Below are 25,085 nucleotides of genomic sequence, written 5' to 3' on the forward strand. Positions count from 1 at the left end.
TTCTTTCTCTTCTTTTTCTTTTCTTTTCTTTTTTTTTCCTGATACTTGGTAGACATCCTGTTAGTTTCCATCATTATGGACACTACTGGTGCAAGTGAGTGAGGCACTGTTTAAGCAGACAAGCGGAGGTAGGTATGAACCGCCTCTGCTGTAGCAGTTAACAAGACACCTGACGTCTTTCTATTTATGTGTATGTCACTGGCTATACCCCTGACGCACCTTATCAAATCTTTATCCAGCAACAGACACATGGGGGAAGATGTCCCCGTGTCTGGGATGTCACTGGTCACTGGTATAACAATAATTTCCCTCTGAGTCAAGACTGACTTGTATAGACACTCTCCCCCAAGGGCTGCCCGGCAGGAGGGACCAATCAAGAGAAATCCACATGACATGAAGCTTCTTCCAGCTCTGCATTAGGTCTGTGACACTGTGTAGCCCGTGGGCCCTTTTGAGAATGTAAAACATCAATTTCCTTCCCTATTCAAACCTCTCTACTATTTCTCACACTTCAGAAGAACTCTCAATTCCTCCCTGTGGCGTCCCAAAGCCTGGGCCCTCTAAACTGTCTCTTGCCACATTTCTGCAGCCCCGCTTGCGGCTTGGCATTTGTCCTTAGCTGTTCTCTCTGGCTTGTGAGCTGCTTAGGGGGAGGTTTGTCTGCCTGGCTCACAGCTGCGTGCCCAGCACCTGGAGAGCACCCACCAACATGGCAGACTCCTGAGCACATACTCAAAGAACAGTTACTTTTGGCTGAACAGACTCCCTGCTTCCTCAGCATCCACTCTACAATTTACACCCACTAGTGACCACCAGTAACGCTGTCCCAAAATCAGAATGTTAAAGCCAGTCTCTCCTTCCTGTCACTTTCACATTTTTTAAACGTCTCCTTCTCTTCAAAGTTCACATAATCCCATCCTTCCCGTAGCAGCTATAGGAAGTTAATGGCTCTTCTCAGAGGGAAGAGACATTTTCTTCAGTAGTGTAGCCACTCTTAAGTTGTCCACCCTCCTAAGCCTTCAAGAATGACATTCCTGTAAGCAATCTCAATTAGGCTCAGTGGGTCATGCACATGCATGCGCGCACATACACATACACACACATATGCACACACACACACACGAAGGTAGTGTGAAGGAGATAAGAGCGAGTGGAGGTGAATTTGATCAAAATATTTTAAAAAGTTTATGCAAACTCACGTTTACTAAATACATAGTTTTTAGTTGACATATGTGGTGGTGGTTTATAGTTAGAGAGTTCTGAAAATCCCAAACCTATGGCATCAAACTCTTAAGGTTTGCAGGAATGCAACCTGACACAAGAACCAAATTGGTGCTGATAATTCTTGTGCTAAGTTGTGTGTGTGTGTGTGTGTGTGTGTGTGTGTGTGTGTGTGTGAATATAAGCATGTGTGCACATGTGTGCACATGTGTGTGTACATTGTGTGGATGTGTGGATGCAGGTGCATGCTCACATGTATATGCATATATATGGAGGCCCAAAGTGGAAGTCAGGTGTCTTTCCATCACTCTATGATTATTTTTTGAGATGGGGGCTCTCTCTCCAAGTCTGAGTTCTCTCTCCAAGTAGGCCGTCTGGTCAATGAACTTCAAACATCTGTATCTATTTCCCCTTACCCGAGGACACAGTTATCGTCCTGAACCACCATTAATGGCTGTGTTGAACAGTACAGGAGGAATCTCTGCAAGTCACTGTAGGGGTGCTCTGTGAGGTACCTATGACACCAAGACGCCTTCTCTCTTTTCTTCATGCATTCCATAGCCCACCAAGCAGGAATTCTTGCCCCAAAGCTTTGTGAGTACCTTATGGAAGACTTGCAAAGACCCAGTAGTGTGACTACAGGCAAGGGCCTAAACCTCCCTGGATACGGAAAGGACCAAAGTGGCATTTCCTACCCAGGTACTGAGACACGCCCCCCCGCCCAACCCCAGACTCATCACTGGCAGTTTTGTTAGGTGAGATGTCAGCCCTACATATTTGCCAGCAGTGCTGAGATGAACTTCGTCTGGCTCTAGAATCCTAATCTTGTACTCCGTGCAATAAAGAAGGTCTGGCATAGGTACTGTGTGGAGGCACCACGTTTCCGATCACTCTAGGTCAGGCTGGTTCACGGCCTTTGTCCTAGTGGTAATATTCATTGTACCCACTCTTCAAAAAAAAAAAAGGAGGGTAAATCATCTGAAATAGTCTTTAGATTTGCCAGATTATTCAAAGAGCAGGTGTGGAGGGCTGAAAGATGTCATCGCGAGCAGGTGGTGGGCAGTGAAAGACCCTCTAGGGGTACAATTCTTTGGCAAGATGCACCAGACAGACAGGAGCTTGGCGGTGGTCCCTCACGGCTTTGGCTATAACAGGGAAACCCCTTTTTAAAAGCAGTTGTAAACTTGGGGCAAAGTCAGAGCTGGGTCTTACTTTGTCAATAAAATGGAACAGCAATTCTAAGAAAATAGTATAGTTTCAGTTCATTGTGAATATCAAGTGAGATAAGGTATGAAAATGTTCTGTAAGTACTGAGATGCCACTGAGAGGTAAGGTACCAAGGTATATTTCTGAAATCACTTCCTCCCTGTGGAAGCAGAGCATAGGTCTGCTTGGCTCAAGAAGCACTGCCTGTGACTAAGTAGGAGAAAGTTTACACCTCATTAGCATAACTGAGTCCACAAGGAAATGCTGATTCAAAGGTCAGTGTGTCTGCCTGCTAGGATTAGGGCATAATACGTTCTCAATTCCACTGTCCCTCACTTTTCCTTCTTCACTGGTAAACGCTTTTTTATTCATCTGATCTCATTCACGTGGCACACCCATCTTCATCAAAGTCCCTTCAACTGAGCAACCTCTTGTATTGGAGGATTGACTTTCCCCGAGAAGTGATGTAACCACGTCTGATATGCCCTGCCCCTTGCTTGCTTGATTTCGGAAAATGGGGCTATTTTATTTGAAATCTCATTACTTCTCGTTGCTTCCAGTCTGGCAGTGCTGTTTCCTCCTTGAATTTTACAGCGTCTTCCTGTCTGAGCTTCTGAATAATACTCCATCATTAAGCCACTGATGAATGCGCCTTTGTTGGGAAGATTTAAGAGCTGGAGGGAAATATCATACATAGAATGTACATGAAGCCATTTATTTTGTACAGAATCCATTCAGGGATTTTTGTACATATTTTGAGACTACAGATATGAAATCATCTCCAAGAGATGTAGCTGTCCAGATTTATTTATGTATGGCACATAACACCTTGAAATGCTTTCTCTTATATTAATGTGTATACAAACTCTGTGTGTGTGTGTGTGTGTGTGTGTGTGTGTGTCAGGATTTGGTATTTATTTTAAAAACTCACGCCTGTACTGTACTATTCTGCAAATATCACGGCATTTTTTCCCTTGAGACAAAGCATATTGTTAGGCAAGTCAGAAAAGACACAACATAACCACAGGACTACGCTCATCTTTGCTTTAAATTCTAGAAGACTCTGAACTTCTGCAGGACCAGATAGTGACGAGGGCTCAGGTCCTGTGGCCTCAGAGGTCAGTTGAGAGCCCAGGCTTCAGCTCCAGTGTGCCCAGTGCCCTGTGAGTGTCTGAAGCTTTGCTGTGGTCTCGGAGGGCATTATAGGTGCAAGGTTTCTGAAGTTCCAGTGGTTACTTCCACACCCTAATTCACTGTAGGTGGAGGTGCATGGTAAGACAGCCATTGCGGAAGTCAGCTTGGAGATTTCTCAGAAAGTTAAAAATACAACTACCTTATGTTACCCGATAATTCTACACCTGGCCATCTTCCCAGAGAACTTCATATCCTCCTATAGCGATATTTGAAACCCATGTTTAGTGCTGCTTTAGTCTCTACAGAAAAGTAACAGGAATGAGCCTAGTTGTCAGTCAACAGATGAATGGATAATGAAAATTTGGCATATATACATATCTACCTATCTATCTATATCTTGAACTATAGATACATACATACATATGCACGCATGCATTTATGGATATGATTATACATATAGGAATGAATATTATTTAGTCTAAAGAAAAATGTAATCACAAAATTTGCAGAAGAATAAATGGACTTAGAATGTGTAATATTAAGTTAGGTAACACAATATCAGAAAGGAAAAAAACACATGTACAATCTAGATACACACACACACACATGCACACACACATATACACACAAACATATATAGACAAATATGTGTGTGGGTAGAGTATAACATGTGGAAAAGTCAAGAAAGACTAAATATAGAGGCTGGAGAGATGGCTCAGAGGTGAGAGCACTGGTTGCTCTTCCAGAGGTCCTGAGTTCAATTCCCAGAAACAACATGGTGGCTCATAACCACCTATAGTGAGCTATGGTGCCCTCTTCTCGCAGTCAGGCACATATGCAGGCAGAACATTATCTACATAATAAACAAAACATTTAGAGGAAAAAAAGAAAAAAAGACTAAATATTAAGCTGGGCAGGATGGCGCATGCCTGTAATCCCAGAATTCTGGGAGGCAGAGGCAGGCAAACGTCTCTGAGTTTGAGCCAGCCTGGTCTACAAAGTGAGTCCAGGATAGCCAAGGGTACACAGAGAAAGAAAGACTGACTAAATAGTAGAGCACAGTGAGGAAAGACCAAATGCAGGTAAGGAAGAGGAGTTCTGAGAGGGGACATGAGTTAATGTTTTCCTAGTTCTAATTGTGTCATGGGATTTTAGGTCTTAGTAGTAGATGAGTGCGTATAAATATTTTGATAGTGAAAGGGTTAAAGCCCAGTGTCAAGAAGCTCCACAGCATCTGTCCTGGACAGCTGTTGCATCACACATAATGACAGCACACAAACAAAGGGGACCATCTCTGTGGACTGATAGAAGTGCTGAAAATCACAACTGTTCATACTTGTTGACTCCTTAACCCCATTTCTCTCAATTTACTGTTTAGATACAGCTGTCACTCCATTCATACTTCTAATAATAATGTATGGAAGACAGCCCAAATGCCCACAGTTAGAAAGCAGGTTGAATCGTGCAGCGGGAAATTAGATAGCATTCAGAGACAAGAGGGAAGCCATATTGACTTCTGTACAGTGACCTGTAAAGACCTATAAGATATACTAGTGAGAAAAACAAGACACAACTGTAGTTTGCATAGGAAAAATAATATATATTCATAATTTAGTATATTTATATAAAGGAAAGAAACAAAAGCAGCTAATATATCAGAGAAGGAGCCAGTTGTCAGGGAGGGCAGTGGTTGCTGGGGAAGCCAGCAGATGGGAGAAGGGGCAGAGAGAAAGCTTTGCGCTATGGTATTGTTCCATTTTTCAAAATGCTTAAATTTATTTTGTTAGTGAGTAAAGCTGTTTGCCACCAAGGCTGAGCACCTGAGTTCAATCTCTACAACTCACGTGGTGGAAAAAAAAAAAAAAGAGCCAGTATCTGCAAGTTACCTTCTGCCTACGTACACGCACACACAAACATTTTTTATAATTAATTTACAATTAATTTGTTATAATAAATTGCTTGTAGCTTTGCTCCTACCCTTTCAGGATCCCTGTAACCCTCTTTGGGAATAGACCAGCCATGTGTCTGTTGCAGTGCTCACACAGCACTTAATATATCTATTCTCTTTAAATATTTCTGCAAGAGTTTCTTGAGTAAGACTGCTTTATAATATTCAGTATAATTCAGAGCAGCACTAAGTTTTGAATGTCAGATGTGTGCTGTGTATAGTCAGTTCCCTGGTCTCCTGAGGTTCGCGGTCTGCTATGCTAACTTGTCCTATATCTTAGCCTTTGTGGAAACTATTAAGTGTTTGCATGTATCTTAATGAAGATAAGCTCTCATCACACAAAAAATAGACAAATGGCTCCATAGTTTCTCGCCTAGACACTTGGCATGTGAGATGGGTATCTTAATTGCTCCTTTATGTATATAGTTTTATTCATTTAAAATATTATTTGTTGGCTTCTTTTGGTAAATGCTGGGACAGTATTCTGCCAGTGAGCTAAGTCTAGCTTCTCGGGTTCTTCTCTTTTATTCCTTGTGTCTTAAAATGTTATATCCTAAAAGGACTGCTAACCTCAAGGGCCCATAACAGTTATAAAGAGCTGTCGTCTTGACTTAAACATCACTAGGAATAAGTACACTGGCTACAAGATGCTTCTTCTTTAATTAGAAAAAGAAAGATCTGTTAGAATAAATTGCTGTGTTTTTAGAATTTCCTCAAACATAGAATTCATTTATAATTTTCAGTAAAAATACAAAGAGCCTTGGGGCTTCTGAAAAGGATAAAGGAAATCCCAGCACAGTGTACACTTTCAGAAGAAAAATAATGGAGAATACAAATAGGTCCCAACTTGGTCATTCTTTGAAATTGGTCATTTATTCCTGGAGTCTGTAAAGAGGCAGAGCACACTTGGCCCCCTCAGTGAAAAGCTCCTCAGCTGCCCCTCTAATAGGACACTGGCTGTCGGATGCTCCCTGAAGTTCCTTGGAAAACTATGGTGGACTTACAGTCGATGAGTCACATTTTGTTACCCAAAAAGGAAAACAACAGGAGAATCACATAACAACAATTCATTCTCCTGGTCTTATTCAATTTCCATGGGCAAATCTTTCATCTCTTAAAAAAAAAAAAAATTAAAGCACATCATGGCAGCTTTTCTTGTCACTATTAAAAACTAAAAGTTTTAAGACTGCCATCTACTGGTGAGTGAGAAGGTGACAATTTATTTTTGAAATAACACATTCTCAAAGGCCTCTAGTTTAGAGGCCTACATAATTTCTATTAAAATATCAAATGCTACACAATTAAAGAATCAGGACACTTTATATTTGACCACATATTACTAGCATAATTTAAAAGAGGACAATGTGTTTTCTTTTCTATGATGTATTACAATTTCTAAGTATTATTTAAAAGTAATAATATATATATATATGAGCTGTGTTACAATTTAAAATTTGTGTGTGTGTGTGTGTGTGTGTGTGTGTGTGTGTGTATGGATGGTGGGTCTCTTCTTCAGTTTCTCTTCACCTTGCCCTTTGAGACAGGGCGTCTCCCTGAACTTGGTGCTCACAGATTCATCTAGACATACCCTCTGCCTCCCAGGGATCTGCTTTCCCTGTTTACCTAGGCCCTACCATGTGCAGCCCTACCATGTGCATCTCCACCATGTCCAGCCTCACCATGTCCAGCCCCACCATGTCCAGCTTTCTTTCATGGATGCTAAGCATCTGGACTCAGGTTCTTATGCCAGTACAAACATTTTACCTTTGCTTTGCCATCTCTCCAGCTAAATTTTGCTTTTATAATCAGGAGCACATGCCTAATTGATAAATCATTAGTTCCTACCAGACCGTCTATACCAGTGGTTCTCACCTTTCCTAACGTGGTGACTTTTAGATACAATCTCTCATATTGTGGTGCCCCCCAACCATGAATTATTTTTATTGCAACTTTATGACCATAATTTTGCTATCGTTATGAATTGTAATGTAAATAATATTTTGGGAGATGGGAGTTTGCCAAGGGGGTTGCGCCCCACAGGATGAGAACCCCTGATCTAGGCCAATCATAGTTCACATGGTGAAACTCTCCCATGGTAGAGGGGCAGTGAAGTCTATTTTTGAAAATGAGTTGTGAAAATCCAAGGACAACTCCATTAACATAAGATACACAATGACAAGGGTAAGCAGACAGTTTCAAGGCCACACGTTGCTTAAACACGAACATTTATATAGTCGCCTTTTACATACAGGAAGCATTTAGCATTTACAATTAGAGAATCATACCTGGCTTAAAATGTGGTAAGGAATGAACTCCAGGCCACGTGTCTTCATTTGGTGTTCCAAGAACCTATTAGGGAACAGGAAGTTGTGAAAACAGACATTACTTCCAAAGCACTCACAATTCTCAAGTGCAGAAGGCTGCACACTGCAAGGTAGGAAACTGAATGTTTCCACCACTATCATCAGCCACAGTTTTCATTTCAATAAAAGCATAGCCAGATTAAAAAAAAAAACACCCAAGGCAAATCCTCTGTGTTCTAACAAATGCAGCTGAGTGTGACAAGTTATCAAGCGCAAACTTGATAAGTAGGTGAAGAGCCACACAGTGCCATGTCATCTTCATGGAACTGAATAAAGTGTGCCCGTGCCCCTCATGGCTCTTTCATGAGTGCCTGTCCTCCACTACGCTGTCACGGTGTATCACCCCAGTTGTGAGACTTCTGTCATTTCTTCCCCTATGCCCTTGGTCTCAGCGTTGTGACGCTTCAAAGACTCCAGCGTCACAGGATAACATGTTCAAATGCTCTCAGTACACTTCATTTTTAATCACTGTGATTTACAGTCTCTTCTTGTCAAAATGGCCTTTCATATGCACGGTCTCTTTTTTTCTATTTTTTGTTTCTACTTCTTTCCCATCTACATTTGTTCTTGCAAAAGGAGTTTAAGGGCAGTTAGGGCTCCCACGCTGAACGTGACTGTTCAGTTCTCTTAATGATCATGATGCACAAAGCTCAGGTTTTCAGATCAAAAGTGGCGAGTTGAAGAGTTCAGAGCCTTGAAGACGGGCTCACTGGGCTGGAGTCCTTGTTCTCCTGCCTCCTAGCCATGTCACCTTGGGTGAGAAGGGGCCTCACAGGGCTTCCCTTTTCTCATGTATAAACTGGAGTGCGGTAACAGTGCCTGCTTCATCTGTGTGGGTAATAGTCCATGGCATTCAATAAACAAGAATAGGTAAGAACCCACAGAAAACTGGATGACTCAGGGATGCACTGGGCTTGGAGACTACACACTCTTTTGATAGTAGCTCCCAGCTCAGGGGAGTCTGAGCCAACGCTGTCATTCCAATGATCCAGGACAAGCATGGACAGTGAGCAAGTTATAGGGGTGAGAGACAGCAGTAGAGAACTGAGAAGAAGTAGGCAGGTGGGCACAGTAGGAACAGGTAAACCATATACCTCTCCATCTGAGGATAAGCAGGTACTGCTAGGTAGAAGACAGTACAGAGCTCTGGCTACTGGTACAAGGATTTACTGGTGAAGGGTTCCAGGGCTGTGTTGGCCAACCGTGGCAGGCACACATCGTGTTTTATTCCCATTTCCTGCACTGGCTAGTCAGTATCAAATACATGGACTCATGGCCTCACTTCGATATTAAATCAGCACAAGAGATGATAAAAATCCCTGAAATTACAATCGCTTGATTTTGAAAAACACTAAATAAGTATTAGCAGAGATCTTTTCTTAGTTATTTTCCTACTGTTGTGATAAGACACCATGATAAAGGAGCTTACAGGAGAAAGTGCTTACTTGGAGCTTATAGTTTCAGATGGTTAAGAGTCTGTGGCTATCGTGTTGGGGAGCATAGCAGCAGGCAGGAGGGCAAGGTGCTGGAGCAGTAGCTGAGAGCTCACTTTTTTTTTTTTAATCCACCAGCACAAGATAGAGGGAGCTAACAGTGAATGCCATATACCGCTAGCACACACCTCCTCCCACAAGGGCACACCTCCTAATCCTTCCTAAATAGTTCCACCGACTTGGGACCAAGTATTCAAAGTCATGAGACCAGGGGACCATTCTCATTCAAACACCACGAGCTACACAAACAAGGTTGCGTGATTGATGGGCTGTGTGGATAGAGGGAAGGAGAGAGACAAGGGAGCCAGAGGGAAGAAAAGTAAAAGGGCACTGCATAAAGGATTTTGACAACAGTGTCTCTGCCAAAGGCACTTTTCCAAGTTTTCAGGCAATACACACACACACACACACACACACACACACACACACACACACACACACACACGGCTGTCTGGAGATGATGCTTCTTTGTTCTCACACTGGTTAAATTTTTCATAAAGGACAAAGGAGTTCCACATTAAACTTGAACTAGAGAGAGGTGTGTTCAACTAAAACTGTGACATGGACAGTCTGTGCATCACATATGAACCTCTGGAAGGTCTATGAACAAAAGTCCAGCAAGGGTCTAAGTCTTGCTGCAGAATGACTACTGAGCTGGTGGTCCAGTCAATGATCCCATAAGGCCTGTATCAGAAAGCCCTTATCCTGGGCATCATCCCCATCCTTGTACAGTGCTCTGCTTTCATGGAGATTAGAAGCCATTATGGCTGTCACATGAACATCCATGGGAAAGACAAACCACATGGGACTGTCCTTTAATGACAAACTTGGTGATGAGTTCCTGGACTCCATTTCTTCTATAGACATTCTTGGAGCCTTAGCTCAGGAAATGCAAAGTGGGCAGAATGTTCACAAAGTAAAAGAAGAATTAAAAAGTAATTTTGCTTCCAATAAAAGCCTTTTAGAAGGTAAGGGCAGTGTGGGTTAAGTGGGTGATGGGCAAGGGACGGTATCTATGTGCTACAGAAAGTGTATATGCCTTGTCTCTGGGCCAAATTTTTATTTGCATGAAGTAATACGTTTCAGTGCTAAGATATTTGTGAGTTAGAAAGCAAAGGAATATTGCCTAAAAGTCAAAAAAAATCTTTTGTGAATAAAATATGAAAAAGAAAATTGAATCTGTGCTATCAAAATGTAAGAGTCCCCATATATGTAAATAAACGGATTTACAGTACCTGAAGCCCTCTTCATCTTAAGATAACAGGTCACAAGGGTCCTTTTAAGTTTTTCTTTTAGTTTGGAAATTATTATTATATCATTTCTTCCTCCCCTTTCTTCACTCAAAACCTTCTTATGTACTTCTCCTTGCTCTCTTTCAAATTCATGGTCTGTTTTTCCCCATTAATTGTTGTTAAATATGTGTATGTATGTATCTATTTCTAAATACATAAATACAACTCCCTCAGTCTGCATAACCTTAGTTACATGTATGTTTCAAGGGCTTAACATCTGGAACCATAACAATGGCCAGCATGCCACAATAGCACTAATGGTGCAGTACGGGTACACATACATTGGTACACACAGCTCTTTAATTGGACTTAAGACCCACTCAACAAGAAGACAATCATGCCTGGTACTGGAAACCTAGATAACCACCCTGTGTTAGTAAAGTAGATCTTGAGGGGAGAATCTATAACCACCATATTACTAAACCAGCAGCATACTCCCTAACTACACTCTAAAAACTCGTCCTTATCTCCACAGATAAGTATAGTTCTCACCCATCATTATGAAAACTTCTCTTGGCAACAGACAGACAATAAATCCAAACCCAGAGTTGTGGAGTCTAGTCCCAACTGGCACATCTAAAATACAACTCCTGCACCTAAGGCTCAGGGAATAATTGCAGAAGCTGGGGTGGAAAGACTGTACAGGCCAGAGGACCAGGCAGTTTGCTGTGAGTCTGTAATGTCAGAAGCGTCCCCCATAAAGTCTCATCACCATTACTATCTAAACATGAGCCGAACAAGGACAATAATAGGCATGCTGAGGTAGATGGGAGAAAGCCCAGGAGGCCTCAACTCTACACAAAGAACCACAGGAAACCAAGGAATGTTGAGAGTGCAAGAAATAGTCTTCTGTGGGGAAGAATGCACCAACTGGTTACCCAATACCAAATGCTCAGCTCTGAGAGGTCTTTTATATTCACTTACACAGCTTCACCTTAAATCTGCCCAAGAAGTTGTGTTTCTCTCTGCTAGCTTCCTACAGAGGATGCAAAGTTTGGGATCCTCTTGGAGACACGTTAGTGAGGGAGGTGAGAAGGGGAGGAATTGGTTTCCTTTGGCATGACAAAAGGTCTCTACAAAGCATTAGGGTGGGTGTTGGGGGAGGACTAAGAGCACAGAGGACTCTATGCTTGGCTCCCCCACGGAGGGAACAACTCAGTGCAGTAGAAGTTAAGGAGACAGGAGCACTGGGTCCTGAGGCAAGAGTGAATATGGAAGCCTTGGGAGCACCAGCAGACAACTGTGGGAGCATTTCACGTCTCAAAATGGCAGGGCCGCCCTGCAGCGCTTTCCCTTAGTGGTTTTATCTCCTGCAGGTCTGGCTTTTGCCTTGGCTTTACTCCCACCTTTGATTCTAGCTTCAGTGCACCATCCACCTCGGCCTGAGAGCATCTCTGGACAATCTGGCTCGAGTCCCAGGATGCTTCTCTTTGTGATCGTGGAGCACTTACTATAGACTTCTACCTACAAATAACTTGTTTTCCCATTTCCAGTCTTATAATAAAGGCCACCATACTTACCCTTTGGTTCTTAGTGCTCACCATGTATCTGGTACTGGATACAGATTCAGAAAATGTTGGCTAACTGACTGGGTGGATGGATGGATGGTGTGTCTGGATGACATAATTTAGTTCTGACTGCAGGCTAGCTTCAGACGGAGAGGCTAAGATTCAATCAGCCTGAGGGGGCTGCATTTATCTGTTGCAGTGTGTCAGCATCCATTGTGAGACTGTAATTTTTCTTTACAGAGTCAAGTGAGTCCCTCAAGGCAAGGTTCCCCCACTACTTTCTGGGATGAATATAACGCCTGGTCAAATGGTGTGGTAAACCAATAAATTAATCGGGAGATATATGCCCGCCATTATTTAAAAAGAGATACGGTAACTACCAGAGGGCGATCAACAGTAAAACACAACGCTGTTTTTGGAAGCATTATGTTCTAGTTCTAACTCTGTGCGCATAAAGTGAGTCATAATGCAAAAATGTTTATATAGCTGGTTAAAAGCCAATTCCTATTCTAATGAGAAGCTAAAAGCATAAATCAAGAATGCAAGAGATAAAAGACATTTAGGCTGAAGGGCGACGGGCTTAGCTCTGAGTCTGTTAAATGTTAGGAATGCCTTCAGGTCAAGAGAGAGGTTGTGTACAGGGCAACTGGAATCAGATATGGCTCTTGGGGAAGAATTTCAGATGGGAAGAAATATTTGAAACTCCTCAGCATATATGTGGTAATTGAAAGCAAATGTCAAATACAAGCTACAAAATGGTCTCACTTTCCTATGCTCCCACAGATGCTTGAACTGTGTAATCACTGGAGTGTTTGGCATCTGTTAAGGCAAGCAAGAAACGAGCCCCTGTTTATCAGTGAGGTCTGTGCTTCTGATGGTCGTGACTTAGAACCAATAATCCTGGACTTGCTTTTCTGGGATAGGCTCAGACAATGCAGCACCAATCCTGTCCATGGCAGCCTCTGTGGTCACCCATAAGAAGACCTGGGTACCACTTTAGAAATACCTGCTTCACAATAAGAAGAAAGCAAGTGTCTGGAGCTCAGAGTTCAAAACTTAGTGGGTTTTAAAAAGTATTTACTTGTTCTCCCCAACTATTAACAATTACAAGAATGCTCACATTTTTCCAGTCTTGTGGTTGCATTAGCCTTGGGTCAGCTAACATGGAGCTCATGGGCTTCCCCACCAAGAGCACCCAGGGCTTCAGGAAAACAAGGACGGACAGAAGTCCTCCCTAGCTTGAGACCACCTCAAAGTTCCTAACGGAAACTCCAGCACAGGGTCCTTCTGGCCTATGGTGTATGTATTAAGCTGGCCCACACAGGCATGGACTCATGAAAGGGGACAGAAATGCTGGGTTCTCACTTCCTGAGCATAACCATAGTGGGACTGATAAGTATACGCCCAGTGTAGCTGTGAATCTCAGGCGAACAGAGAACTGAATAATGCCTTTTCATCTGAATCCATGAAAGCCCCCACACAAAGGATCTCTAAAATAGTACTGCTTTTGTGGCTCATGGCTGCTCCTGGCTCCTCAGTGGGAACTCCTGACTCGGCAAGACGATGGGGCTATCATACACCACACTCTGGATAAGATGCGGAAGAATGAGAAAATCCAGAGAACGCTGATCTTTCAAAACTCTTGCCTGGCAGTGTGTTCTCCGTCCACAATGATGGTCAAGTGGAGATTGAGAGCATCTCGTGTTGCCCAGAGCTGCACACGGAGTGTACTGTGGATGGTGAGCAACAAAGACGCAGGAAGCCACTGGCCCCAAGGAGGGTGGTGAGCAGGAAATCTTAAGAGCTCATGGGTAGTAAAGACAGTTACAAGATGGATTCAGCTAAGGAGAAGGGGAAAGGTGCAAGTAGCAGGAAGCCAAAGGTGGCCCGGTGCAGAACAAAATACAGCAGGCAAATTTCTGATGGAAATCTTTGGAACCACAGACTACAATGCTTAGATCAGTTATTATTACGGTTTGAACCTGGAGGCTCCCTGCCTCCTAGGGTCTCCAGCTGGTGGCGCTGTTTGGAAAGGTCATGGATGCTTTGGGACATGGAGCCTGGCATTTGGCTCCACTCTAGATCTCTGCTTCCTGGTGGGCCTCCGAGATGTGATGAACATCACACTCCCGGCCCTACTGATGATACCTTTCCCGCTGCCATGCCGTCGTGACCACCTCTAATACAGCAAGCTGACAAGTAAAAGAAACAGTGTCTGTCTACATTGGGGTGGCTGATAGAACAAGGTCGAACGTCTCTCACTCTTCATCAGATATGCTTCCACCTCTGTAGCTTCGTGTCGCACACAGTAGTTACCTCTTCACACATGAATTATGATGGTTTATATTTCCAGCTTGGCGGGATCTAGAATTACCTTGAGACAAACCTACGAGCATGTCCCTGAGGCATTGCCCAGGATTAGGGGAGATGAGGTGGGAAGACCCACCTCCAGTTGCATAAAAAGAAGAAAGCCAAGCACCAGGACTCACAGCTCGCTGCTTCCTGGCTGTCGGTGCAGCGTGACCAGCTGCCTCAAGCTCATATGTCAGGCATTTTGTCACAGCGGCCAGACAGGTACTTAGTACGCTCTCTGCGGTAGTTTGAATGAGAACGGCTTCCCTAGGCTCATATGTTTGAATGTTTGGTTCTCAGTTGATTTACTGTTTGGGAAAGATTAGGAGGTGCGGCCTTGTTGGAGAAGGTGTGTCACTGAGGCACTCTGAGCTTTCAATCTGTCTGTCTGTCTGTCTGCCTCTGCCTCTGCCTCTGGTCTCTGTCTGTCTGTCTGTCTGTCTGTCTGTCTGTCTGTCTCTGTCTGTCTGTCTCTGTCTGTATGCCTCTGTCTCTGTTTCTCTCTCTCTCTCCCTCCCCCCCCTCTCTCTGTGTCTCTATGCCTCTTTCTCTTTGTCTCTGCCTCTGTCTCTCTTTCCGTCTCTCTCTCTCTCTGTCTCTCTGCTGTCTGTGGATTGGGTATAAAGCCCTCAGCTACTGCTCGAGAGCCATGCCTGTCTGCCTCCCACCATGATGATTATGGACTGACTCTCCAAAACTGTGAGGAAACCCCCCATTAAATGCTTTCTTTTAGAAGAGTTGCCTTGTTTCACAGGGTCTCTTCACAGCAATCGATCAGTAATTAAGGCACCATGCATGCAATAAATAGGGACATACTAAGTGCTGTCAATATGGCCTTCTCTGATAAACAGTAAAAGTGGAGGCATGATGGCACTCCTGGGGACATGGTACACCAGCAACTGGGAGATGAATAAGGTGGCCACAGGAGGAGGCTGAGGAACGGGCTCTTACCAGGTGCACACAAGGTCTACATCACAACCACCGGAAGCAGCTAAAGCAGCTACGTTCAGTCCTTGCTTGCCTGCTGCCTCCCTTTATGCTTCTCTTCCCGGTGCTGGCATGGGTGACCATGCCTGCTTTATGGGGATGGCTGGGATTGGGACTCAGGTCCTCACACTTGCTCAGCATGCACTCTTGCCCGCTGAGCCATTTCTGCAGCCTAACCCCCAACTTCTGGTTCCTATGCTAGAGGTAGGGTGACCTATGCGGTGTACAGCAGCCTTCCTCACAATGGGAGATGAGAAACCCCCAAATATAAACTGCTTTAGTTGGCAAATGAAACATGGCATGATATTTATTCTCTTAATGAAAATGTCAGCCCTTTTTGCTTCCCCTTCAATTCTGTTGAGAACACTAAGAAGAAAAATTTCATCTTGCACCTTGGTGTTTAATTTTTTTTTCAATATCCCAAGCACTTGGCCCCCATCCTTCTGAGGGGGAAGTGGGCCTTAGGTTCAGAATCCTGGGTGGGTGAGATCAAACTTAAATAACACCTTTTACTTATTTTCATTCTTTTCTAGTATGGGAACTCTTAAGGGATATATGTAGAGATATGAACAAAGCAAAATTGCTGGAGATGAGTTGATTGAAAGGAAAATATTAAACCACTGACAGTAGACCATGGTACAACAGCAGAGATCTCAGAAACGGGGACAGAAAAGCAGATTCGGTGGTTTGCTGTCTTGGTGGGGGAGGAGGCCGCAGTACTGAAGACCATCAAGTACAGCCCTAGAATGGTACCACAAGGACCAAATGCTAGGAAGGACCATTTCTGTCCACCCTCCTCTAATAGTAAAGATCAGGTGACTGGGGACTCCTCGGGACTGCTCCAGAGCCGAGCGAATGCATGTAAAGATGAGGCAGGAGTTTCAAAAGCATTTTAAACATCTTTGCTTGCTATTTTTATACATCTCTCAACCACATTAATGTTAGTTTCAGTATACTTTCCCTGTGACGTCTTAAATCCATCAATTCTTTTCCTTCCCTTGGCACACCCATGCTACCCCAGGCTACCGTCACTTGTAGCCCAGCGCCTCCCAGTGATCTGTGTGCCATCACTCTTCTTCCCAGTTACATATCTGTACTCCTAACTGGCCTTTCCAAAATCAGACTCAATTAAGTGTTACTCTGTGAGGAAAAAAAAAAAAAGTCTTTGATGACTCAAAAGCCCCTCTCACTGTGGATAAACCTCTTCTCCAGTGACGCACTTAAGTAGCTGCCTGGCTGAGGCCTGCAGACCTCTTTTCCCCTTATCTGTAATTGTTTACACATTCTTTCCCCTTTGTGCTCTCTCACATGATTCTTCAGTGCCTGCATCTGGCACATTCTCCCACTAACCACAGTTTTCCCAGACGCAGTGTTCCGAAGGCTAGACATCTGTGTCCTATCCATGTAATTAGCTGCTAATTAATTTCTCGGCCCTGTGTTGAAACCTCATCCTCAGGTCAAATCCCACAACTTTTGTACTAGGACAGGATTTCTGTAATACTCAACTGTAACACCACAGGCTTCATGGCAACTGTCACGGCTTAATTTTTAGTAAATGTTTACTTTGCCCTCAATGGTTTTGTTTTTGTTTTACTTTCTATTTATTTTACCATTGAAGTCTATGGCATAAAGTAGGCACTTCATATCTGTTCAACAAACTACATAGACCTGAAAGACCCTTATGAATGGCCAGTGGGTATCAGCATGAGCCAATGACTGAAGTAAAGAAAGTTCTTCTTCGTCTTCTTCAAGTACAGGCTGTACCTCATATATTCAAGGTGTATATTTCCTACACTGCTGAACTCCACTTCTAAAGAACAGATATGCCTGTCCTTGTGGGTGAGATGTGTTTCTTGAATGCAGAAGAATGTTGGGTAATATTTATGCATCCACTCAGTTTGTGTCTTTTTATTGGAGAATTGAGACCTTTGATGTTGAGAGATATTAATGACCGGTGACTGTTAAGTCCCTTCATTTTTGCTGTTGGTTACAGTTGAGAGTTTGTGAGGTTGTGATTTTGTAAGACTTGTTAGCCTGCGACCATAAAGTGGGGGAGGAGATCGCCCTCGGACATGGACTTAAGGGAGGGTAATAGGATGAGGGTAGGAGGGTAGGAGGAACGGAAGGATACAAGTGATGGGAGAACAACTGAGTTGTAATCTGAATAAATTAATAAAATAAATAATTAAAAAAGAACAGAAATGCATGCTGAGATTTTTTTTTCTAGGATTCATGCAGCCAGATGACTGTGGTAAATGGTTGTGCATGGGACTGCAAGAAGGAAGGTTTGATATGTGTGCACAGCTGCCCACAAAGAGCATTGTCTATGTGGCTCCCGAGTGTCAACGCCATGTGAATGCAGGACAGTACCACCAAGGGACCAAGACTGTCCCTTGACAGGGCTGGGTGATGCCAAGATTTCCTATAAATCATTCTAAACTTGACAAAGTTCATTCTTTGAGAAATTATTTAATTCAAATTTTATACAAAACGCAAATGCAATGGGTCCACGCTGTTCTGAACTCAGAGAAAAGGAGCCGTATTGTAACTTCTGTACTGCATGTTAACTTTAGGCAGGCATTAGCAAAAGTTGTTGTTATTCACTGATGCAACTTCCTGACCCTGAGAAACACAGCAAAGGTTGCTGAGCTCGAAAAAGGCTCAATTAAAAAGCAGGCTATTGGGATAGAAAGGCATGTGTTTTCAGAGCTATACTCCCTAGTTGCCAGAGGACTGGGGAGTCATGAAGTTCAGAGTCTTAGGAGTACAGCTTTTGCCATTCTTTTCCTCTGAACACACACATATATGTAAGTGTGTCTGTGCATGTATGCCCATATATGCATACCAGTACCTTCTGCACTTTCACCAGTGACTTGACAGGGGTGTAGAGGAACTGTCTTACACTTTTAGATGAAACACAACAGAAGAGATGGGTGGGGCTGGGGATGCATCTCGGGGTGTACAGGACCCACTCAGCATGCACAGGGCCTTAGTTTCAATCATAAATTAACCCCAAACGTGGTGAGGGTGCTTATTGCTTAGTAAAGCACAAGCAACTGCCTACCTAATGAAGAGAAAGATGGCAGCAATAAGCATAAAACCTGGACCTCGTGCTCTACTCAGTTGTTCATGATGGGCAGAGCCAGGAGACATAAGCTGCATTAAAAACCCATGCTGAGCCTCCTGATGCCCACCACTTGGCATCCACACACACCTGAGTGTGGGAGCGGCCAGTGACTTTTCCTAACCAAAGGAATACAGCCATGGTGAGATACCAATGTTGGCTCAGTTGATACCTTCCATTGCACTAGAAGATTTATTCTCTTACTGACTTTTTTGGAAGCAAACAGCTATGATGGGAGGGTTTAGAGACAGGAAGCTGTGGCTGGCCTAAGCTAGCAGCCAGCAAAAATCCTAGCCAGTTGTCAGTCCAATATCCAGCAGGAAACTGTTTCCAACAACCACATGGAGTTGGATTCCACCCTTATCCAGTTACCTCAGTTAAACTTGCAGGCCCCAGCAGACTGCTTGACGATAACCCTGTGCGTCCAGGAAACAGAGGTAACATCTTTTCCAAGTCTGCAAACTCCCACCCCCACAGAAAACTTGAGGTGATAAACATGCATTGATTTGGTAAGTTTTTGGTAACAGTTACACAGCAATAAGCAGCCTGCGCTGTGGTTGGCATGGCGAATACTATGTCGGTAACAGATACCTCATGTGAAGATGACTGGGAAGAAAAAGTCGGTAGTCAGTGGAAAGAACCTTGAAAGGCCAGAGGATGATGGGTCCATGTCTTGTGACTGCCTCAGGAAATGATACCCTTGTTGAAAAAGGAAGGTTTGGGCTATTACCTCTAAGAAGTAAAAAGTTGCATTGTCCACTACAGGAGACAGAGTTGCCATTGTGCTGAGGCCAATGAAAGCAAGAATCAACAGAGTACGATACTCGTTACAACACAGACATGAGGAAAGCTGTGTACAGTGCAATGGGCACGCTAATGAGCATTAAGAGAGGTAAGGGTTGTGCAATCACAGTCTGCATTCGCATGGAGTTAAGATCAAATTCTGCCCCCAGCATGGAACTGGCCGTGATATAACACCATGGCAGTCTGTATGATATGCCTATTGTTCTTATTTAGCTATGATTAAAGCTAAATAAGATACAGGCAAAAGGAAGCTAATAAACAAGATGGTAGAGAAGAGATTCAGAGAGGCTTCCCTGTCTCATTTGCTAAACAGGGTAATACTGTTAACTTTCTTGCAGGTACCAGCAAATCATGTGGGTATTATTCAAATATTTTATGGGAGCAGCAAGAAACTGTTTGTGGGGGGTGTGTGTGTGTGTGTGTGTGTGTGTGTGTGTGTGTGTGTGAGAGAGAGAGAGAGAGAGAGAGAGAGAGAGAGAGAGAGAGAGAGAGAGAGAGAGAGAGTGTCTAGATGCTTATAGTTCTCTTCTTTCATCCTTAGGTTGAGCCTAGACTGGGACAGATAATGATGTAATGCTTTGACTGTTCACTGTGGTGATGGCATGCAGCCTGGATGCGGGATCCTAAAGACAGCTTTAAGGAGAATGAGTGAGCATTTGGGGTAAGAAGAGAACCACCCGGAGGCGGGGTGATTAGAAAAAAATATTGTCACGCGTCCCCACAAAGAAGCTATAATGAAGCCCATTACTTTGTACGCTAACTTTAAAAAGTTCACCTAAAAAAAAACCTAGTGATAAGGTAAGAGAATGCCTCTTGAAAATCAAAACAAAGAAATGTCATCATAGTGGTTGTGGGTTGCAGAGGAGCAGAACTCACAGTGGGGCTCTAAAGAGCAGCAAGCACTACACAGAAAGGACCAGCAGGGGGAGCCTATAGACTGAAAAAGCTTCCTCAGAAAGGGCCTGGATTATTAACAGGCTGCCCAGCTGTACTGGCTTGAAAGAGGGGATGTTTCCAAATATTTGCAGTGTTCTCACCATGGCCAACGTTTAGATGAAAAGAAACCGAGTGAGTAAGGACAGATTTTGGGAACTGTTCAGGACAGAGTCAGATAGCAGAGGTCTGGTTCAGAGGGGCTGGCCACACACGGATTCCTCTGTAAGCATTAAGGAAACAGTCATTAGAACAAGAAGGGAAGGGAGGCGATGGAGATATCCGTGCAAGTACGAGGACCTGAGTTCAGTACTCATGTAAACGCCAGGCACTGCAGTGTACCTGTAGCCCCCAGTGCTGCAGAGGCAGACACATAACGCCGAGGATTGCTCGGCTAGCACAGCTGCACTGGCGAGCTCCTGTTCTAGTGAGAGATCCTGTCTCAGAGCACAAGGCAGAGACCGAAGAATGACAGCCAACTCAGACCTCTGTACTTTACAACATATCAACGCATGTACACATGCGGTCACACATATGTGCACATCTACTCAGATGCACACACATAGGAAAAATGAGGAGAGAGCTGAGGAAGTATCTCAGTCAGCAAAATGCATGTTATATGAACCAGAGGACATGAGTTTGATCCCAGAACTCAGTTGGATGTGGTAGCTCCATGTTTGTAGTCTGTACCAGGGAAGCAGAGGCAGGAGGATTGCTGCCTGCAGGCCAGCCAGCCTAGCATCCCTGAGTTCCAGTGAGAGACCCTGGCTCAGAAAACCAACGTGGAAGATGACTGAGGAACAAACAACACTTGAGGTGTCCTCTGGCCTCCTGCACATGTGTACATGCACACACATGCATGTGTGCCAATGCTCAAACTGCATACAGTCATGCACATGTATACACACACACACACACACACACACACACACACACACACACAGCAGAAATAACACTCTCACCCCAAAGAGTCACTTGAACTGGCACAAAGCAGAGCAGAGATGTGTAAACTATTCTGAAACTCACAGATGGACAGCTAGGCCTGGGGCCTCTGACTGCCCCAGTCTGACTAGGCAACTGTCAGGGGTTCTTCTGTGACTTAGAGATTTGTTTGTTTGCTTTCAATACAGAGGTCACAAAAGATCTGCAGACAGAGGAGAGACGAGACAGTTGTTGGAAAAATCGGAGGAGAAACAAAAGCTAACTTTCAAATTATTCAGGAAGATGCTCTGTAGAACCAGAGAGTCCAGCAGTAAGAGGAGCTTACTTAAAAAATTCACCACCCCCTCCCCATGCCCCAATGTTTCCATCTTTCTTTTTTCCTGTTGCTTCAATTCCTGGTGAGCATAAACCCCAGCCTCTCATTGCTTTCTGCTCTTACCTCAGGGACTCTTTTTCAGAGTAAGTTATTGTAACAGGGCCTCAGACCATCAGTCCCCAACCTTGTGCCACAGGAGCCAAGGCAATGACACCTGCAGGTGGCAGCCCATGGGGCAGTTGCATGGCGTGGGGGTGGAGTGCTTATAAAGCTCCACGCCAATGCAGCTTGCCCCCCTCAGAATGCAGCTTGCCCCCCACCCCACCCCCCGGAGCAACACAGCAGAGCTTCCTAGTGACCCAAGAAAGGGGTTGGGGCAAAAGCGCTAGATTAGAGCTCTGCTACTCAGCTAGCCACAGCAGGATGGCTCCGGAGCTACAGCAGCACAAACTCAATGGATCCCGAGCACTCCAGGTGCGAGCACCCCTCGTTTTAAGAGCCTCCCACCCTTTAACCTAAGCAGCACAAGCAGAGCAGAGGAAGTCGTGAAGGGGAACCACTTCACCAACATGAGATGAGGTGCTCAGTCAGCACCTGGAATGAGGGCTTGAGGCAAGCTAGAGTTCAGCGCCACGGGCATCTCAGACGATGCGGATTTAGGAGCTGGGTGTGAGCTTCGCAAATCAGGGCTCACCACACTACTTCCTTGGTGCGTGGTCTGGCTCAAAGCCTTCACCCACTTATGACACTGGTCCACGCACTGAAACCCTTCACTTTAGCTGTGAACATGCGACCAGTTAAATGATAAAAGTTAACGTGGGTCCAGGCCACCCCAACACTCAATGTGACAAAAGTTACCAACTATGAAGCACTGATATTCTCGGACTGGCTTTTAAGCACACGTGTGGCGATTCAAACGATCTGTTTCCCATCACTTTGGGCACGTGAATACTTGGTCTCCGGCTGGCTGCTGTTTGGAGACCACCAAGGTATGGCCTTGCTCGAGAAAGGGTGACACTGGGGGCAGGCTTTGAGGCTTCAGAAGCCAAGTGCTGTTTCCAACTGAGCTCTTTCTGCTTCTTGTTTGTGGCTCAAGATGTAAGTTCTCAGTGGCCGCTCCAGCCCCATGCCTGCCTGCTGCCATGCTTCCCCTACGGTGGGGGTGATGGACCAAAAGCCCCAAATACACCTTTCCTTCTAAAAGTTGTCTTGGCGATAGTGTTTTATTACAGCAATACAAAGTAAATACAATATTATACTCAAAAGCATGTAAACATGAATATATTACTTTCCTGTGACTGTAAAAATACATATTTGGCACCCTAGGACAAGATAAATGTATTCTCTCCCAGCTTGGGGGCCTGATGCCAGCAGTCATTTCAGGGAGCTGAAGTGGAGATGCCAGCAGGGCTTTGCTCCCTGTGCAGGATCCAGGAAAGAGCCATTTGGGGCCTGTTTCAGCTTTTACTGGTACCTGACATTCTTTGATGTGCTTCTTCCTCCACCTCCATACTGCCTTCTGTTTCAAATTTCCATCTATGTCCTTCATATAAGGTCATAACTGGTGGCCTGTCTGGATTCCTGATGGTGTGTGCTCTTCTCAAGGCCTTTAACTGAATCCCATTTGTAAATATCCATTTTCTAAACAAGGTAAAATTAATATCTTCTTTGTTTTTTGGTTTTGTTTTGTATTTTGTTTTTTGGGGTTTTGTTTTGTTTTGTTTTGTTTATTTTCTTTCTTTCTTTTTTTTTTTTTATACAGGGTTTTTCTGTGTAGCCTTGGCTGTCCTGGACTCGCTTTGTAGACCAGGCTGGCCTCGAACTCACAGAGATCCGCCTGCCTCTGGGATTAAAGGTGTGCCCCACCACGCTCAGCTCTCCATCTAATATCTATCTTGATTATTTATAGTTTAGCCTAAAAGAAAAGTGGAAAAAAAAACACCATTTCCAAAGTATTCTTTAAAACGATCCTCAGAATGTGCCACTGTGCATCTATACACACGTGAACTCGACCGCAGAGGCTGTGGAAACACATCTGCTTGGCTACAGTAACTGAGAAGCTGCCTGAGTGTTTGCAAGTTTATTCAGGGTTATCTCATGAGCTGTACATCAGTCTAGTGAAATGACACAATAACAGAGAATGCCAAGAGAACACCTCACTCCCTATGTGCCCTTAGGGGCAAGAGACACAGCATCAGGACCCGACTTGGATCTACGGTCCCTGCTGCATCTGAGCACACAGATTTATGTTGGTAGACATTGTTAATATGACTGTAATTTACCTCAGCTGACTTGCAAATCAGCTTATGCATGCAAGAGCAGTCAAGATCAACAGACTGAAGCTGAGGGGCCAACCCAACTACCTCCTGGCTAAGTGACCTTGTCCCTCTCAGCAGGAGCTGCTGACTTCCTGTGGCTCTCCTGGACATATTTCCTCTGGTTTCAAAGTTAAGGATGGCATTCCCATATGGTACTTCCTATGAAAACCGGTCCATTCTTATTTGGCCCTGGCAATTGTGATAGAAATGTTTTTCCTCGAGCTGAGGAGAAAAGAATCTATCCAGTATACTTCTCTTTCCTCAGACCTGACACATGAGATTTTGTTTAGATTATCTTAGTAAGTATCCATGAACTCACTTGGGAAGGAACTGGGTCATTAGATACTACACATCTAACTGGATGTTCTCTGCCTGAAGTGAGCCACACCTAAAACATGTTCATTATCATCTTTCATTCAAATAACTTTGTTTTTAAAATTAAGAATATGTAATGTTTTCTATTATTGATTTTAAGGTTTCTTTGTAGCTAATTTTTTAGATTTTCCCACATATGTTATATTGCTAAATTTTATCCAAATGCTGGTGTTCCTATGATGTGAATGAGGTACTGTTTATCCAGTGTCCTGATTATGGGCACGATTACTTCTTATAGGTTTCTGCTTCTGTTACTAGGAGGAAAAGTGGACCATGAGAAAGTGGCAGTGGAAAGCTCCACAGATCTTATTATCACTATAATACTACTGCAAAAATGAAATACTTAGACCTATCTGGAGTTGAGTGTCAACAGTCAAAGAGTTGTGAGACACTCACAGTAAAACCCCCAAATAACAACAACAACAACAACAACAACAACAACAACAACAACAACAGAAATCCTTTGAATAGTAGTCTTTTGACCAATGCACAAAAGGGTGAAATATCACACACACACACACACACACACACACACACACACACACACACACACAAACCAAATTTTTTTCAAGGAATCAAAACTGTGCTTTCTGCTACAAGTCTTTCTGATAAGAAGTACCTGGCACGGACACCTCTGTTCTCTTAAGAGGGAAAAAGCCAGGCAGTGGGAGAAGACTTCTGGTCTCTTCTCCGAGCTAGAGACTGGGGCAACAACAATCCAAGTCACAGGAAGAACAATATTGTAGACTAAAGCTTCCTAGATGAAGGA

At 43.9% G+C, this 25,085-nt stretch overlaps 1 protein-coding gene across 6 annotated transcripts in view; it reads right to left on the reverse strand.

Annotated features, from left to right (window-relative positions):
• Positions 1 to 25,085, reverse strand: part of CDK14 (cyclin dependent kinase 14) — a 540,806-nt gene that overhangs the window by 135,033 nt on the left and 380,688 nt on the right. For all 6 annotated transcript variants that reach the window (XM_084786935.1, XM_084786933.1, XM_084786934.1 and 3 more), the window contains one exon: positions 7,795 to 7,858. In XM_084786935.1, coding sequence (XP_084643061.1) covers positions 7,795 to 7,858 — 64 coding nt within the window. The remainder of the gene's footprint in view (positions 1 to 7,794; positions 7,859 to 25,085) is intronic.

Source organism: Acomys minous (assembly GCF_964271855.1).
Source record: "Acomys minous genome assembly, chromosome: 6".
Taxonomy (NCBI): Eukaryota; Metazoa; Chordata; class Mammalia; order Rodentia; family Muridae; genus Acomys; species Acomys minous.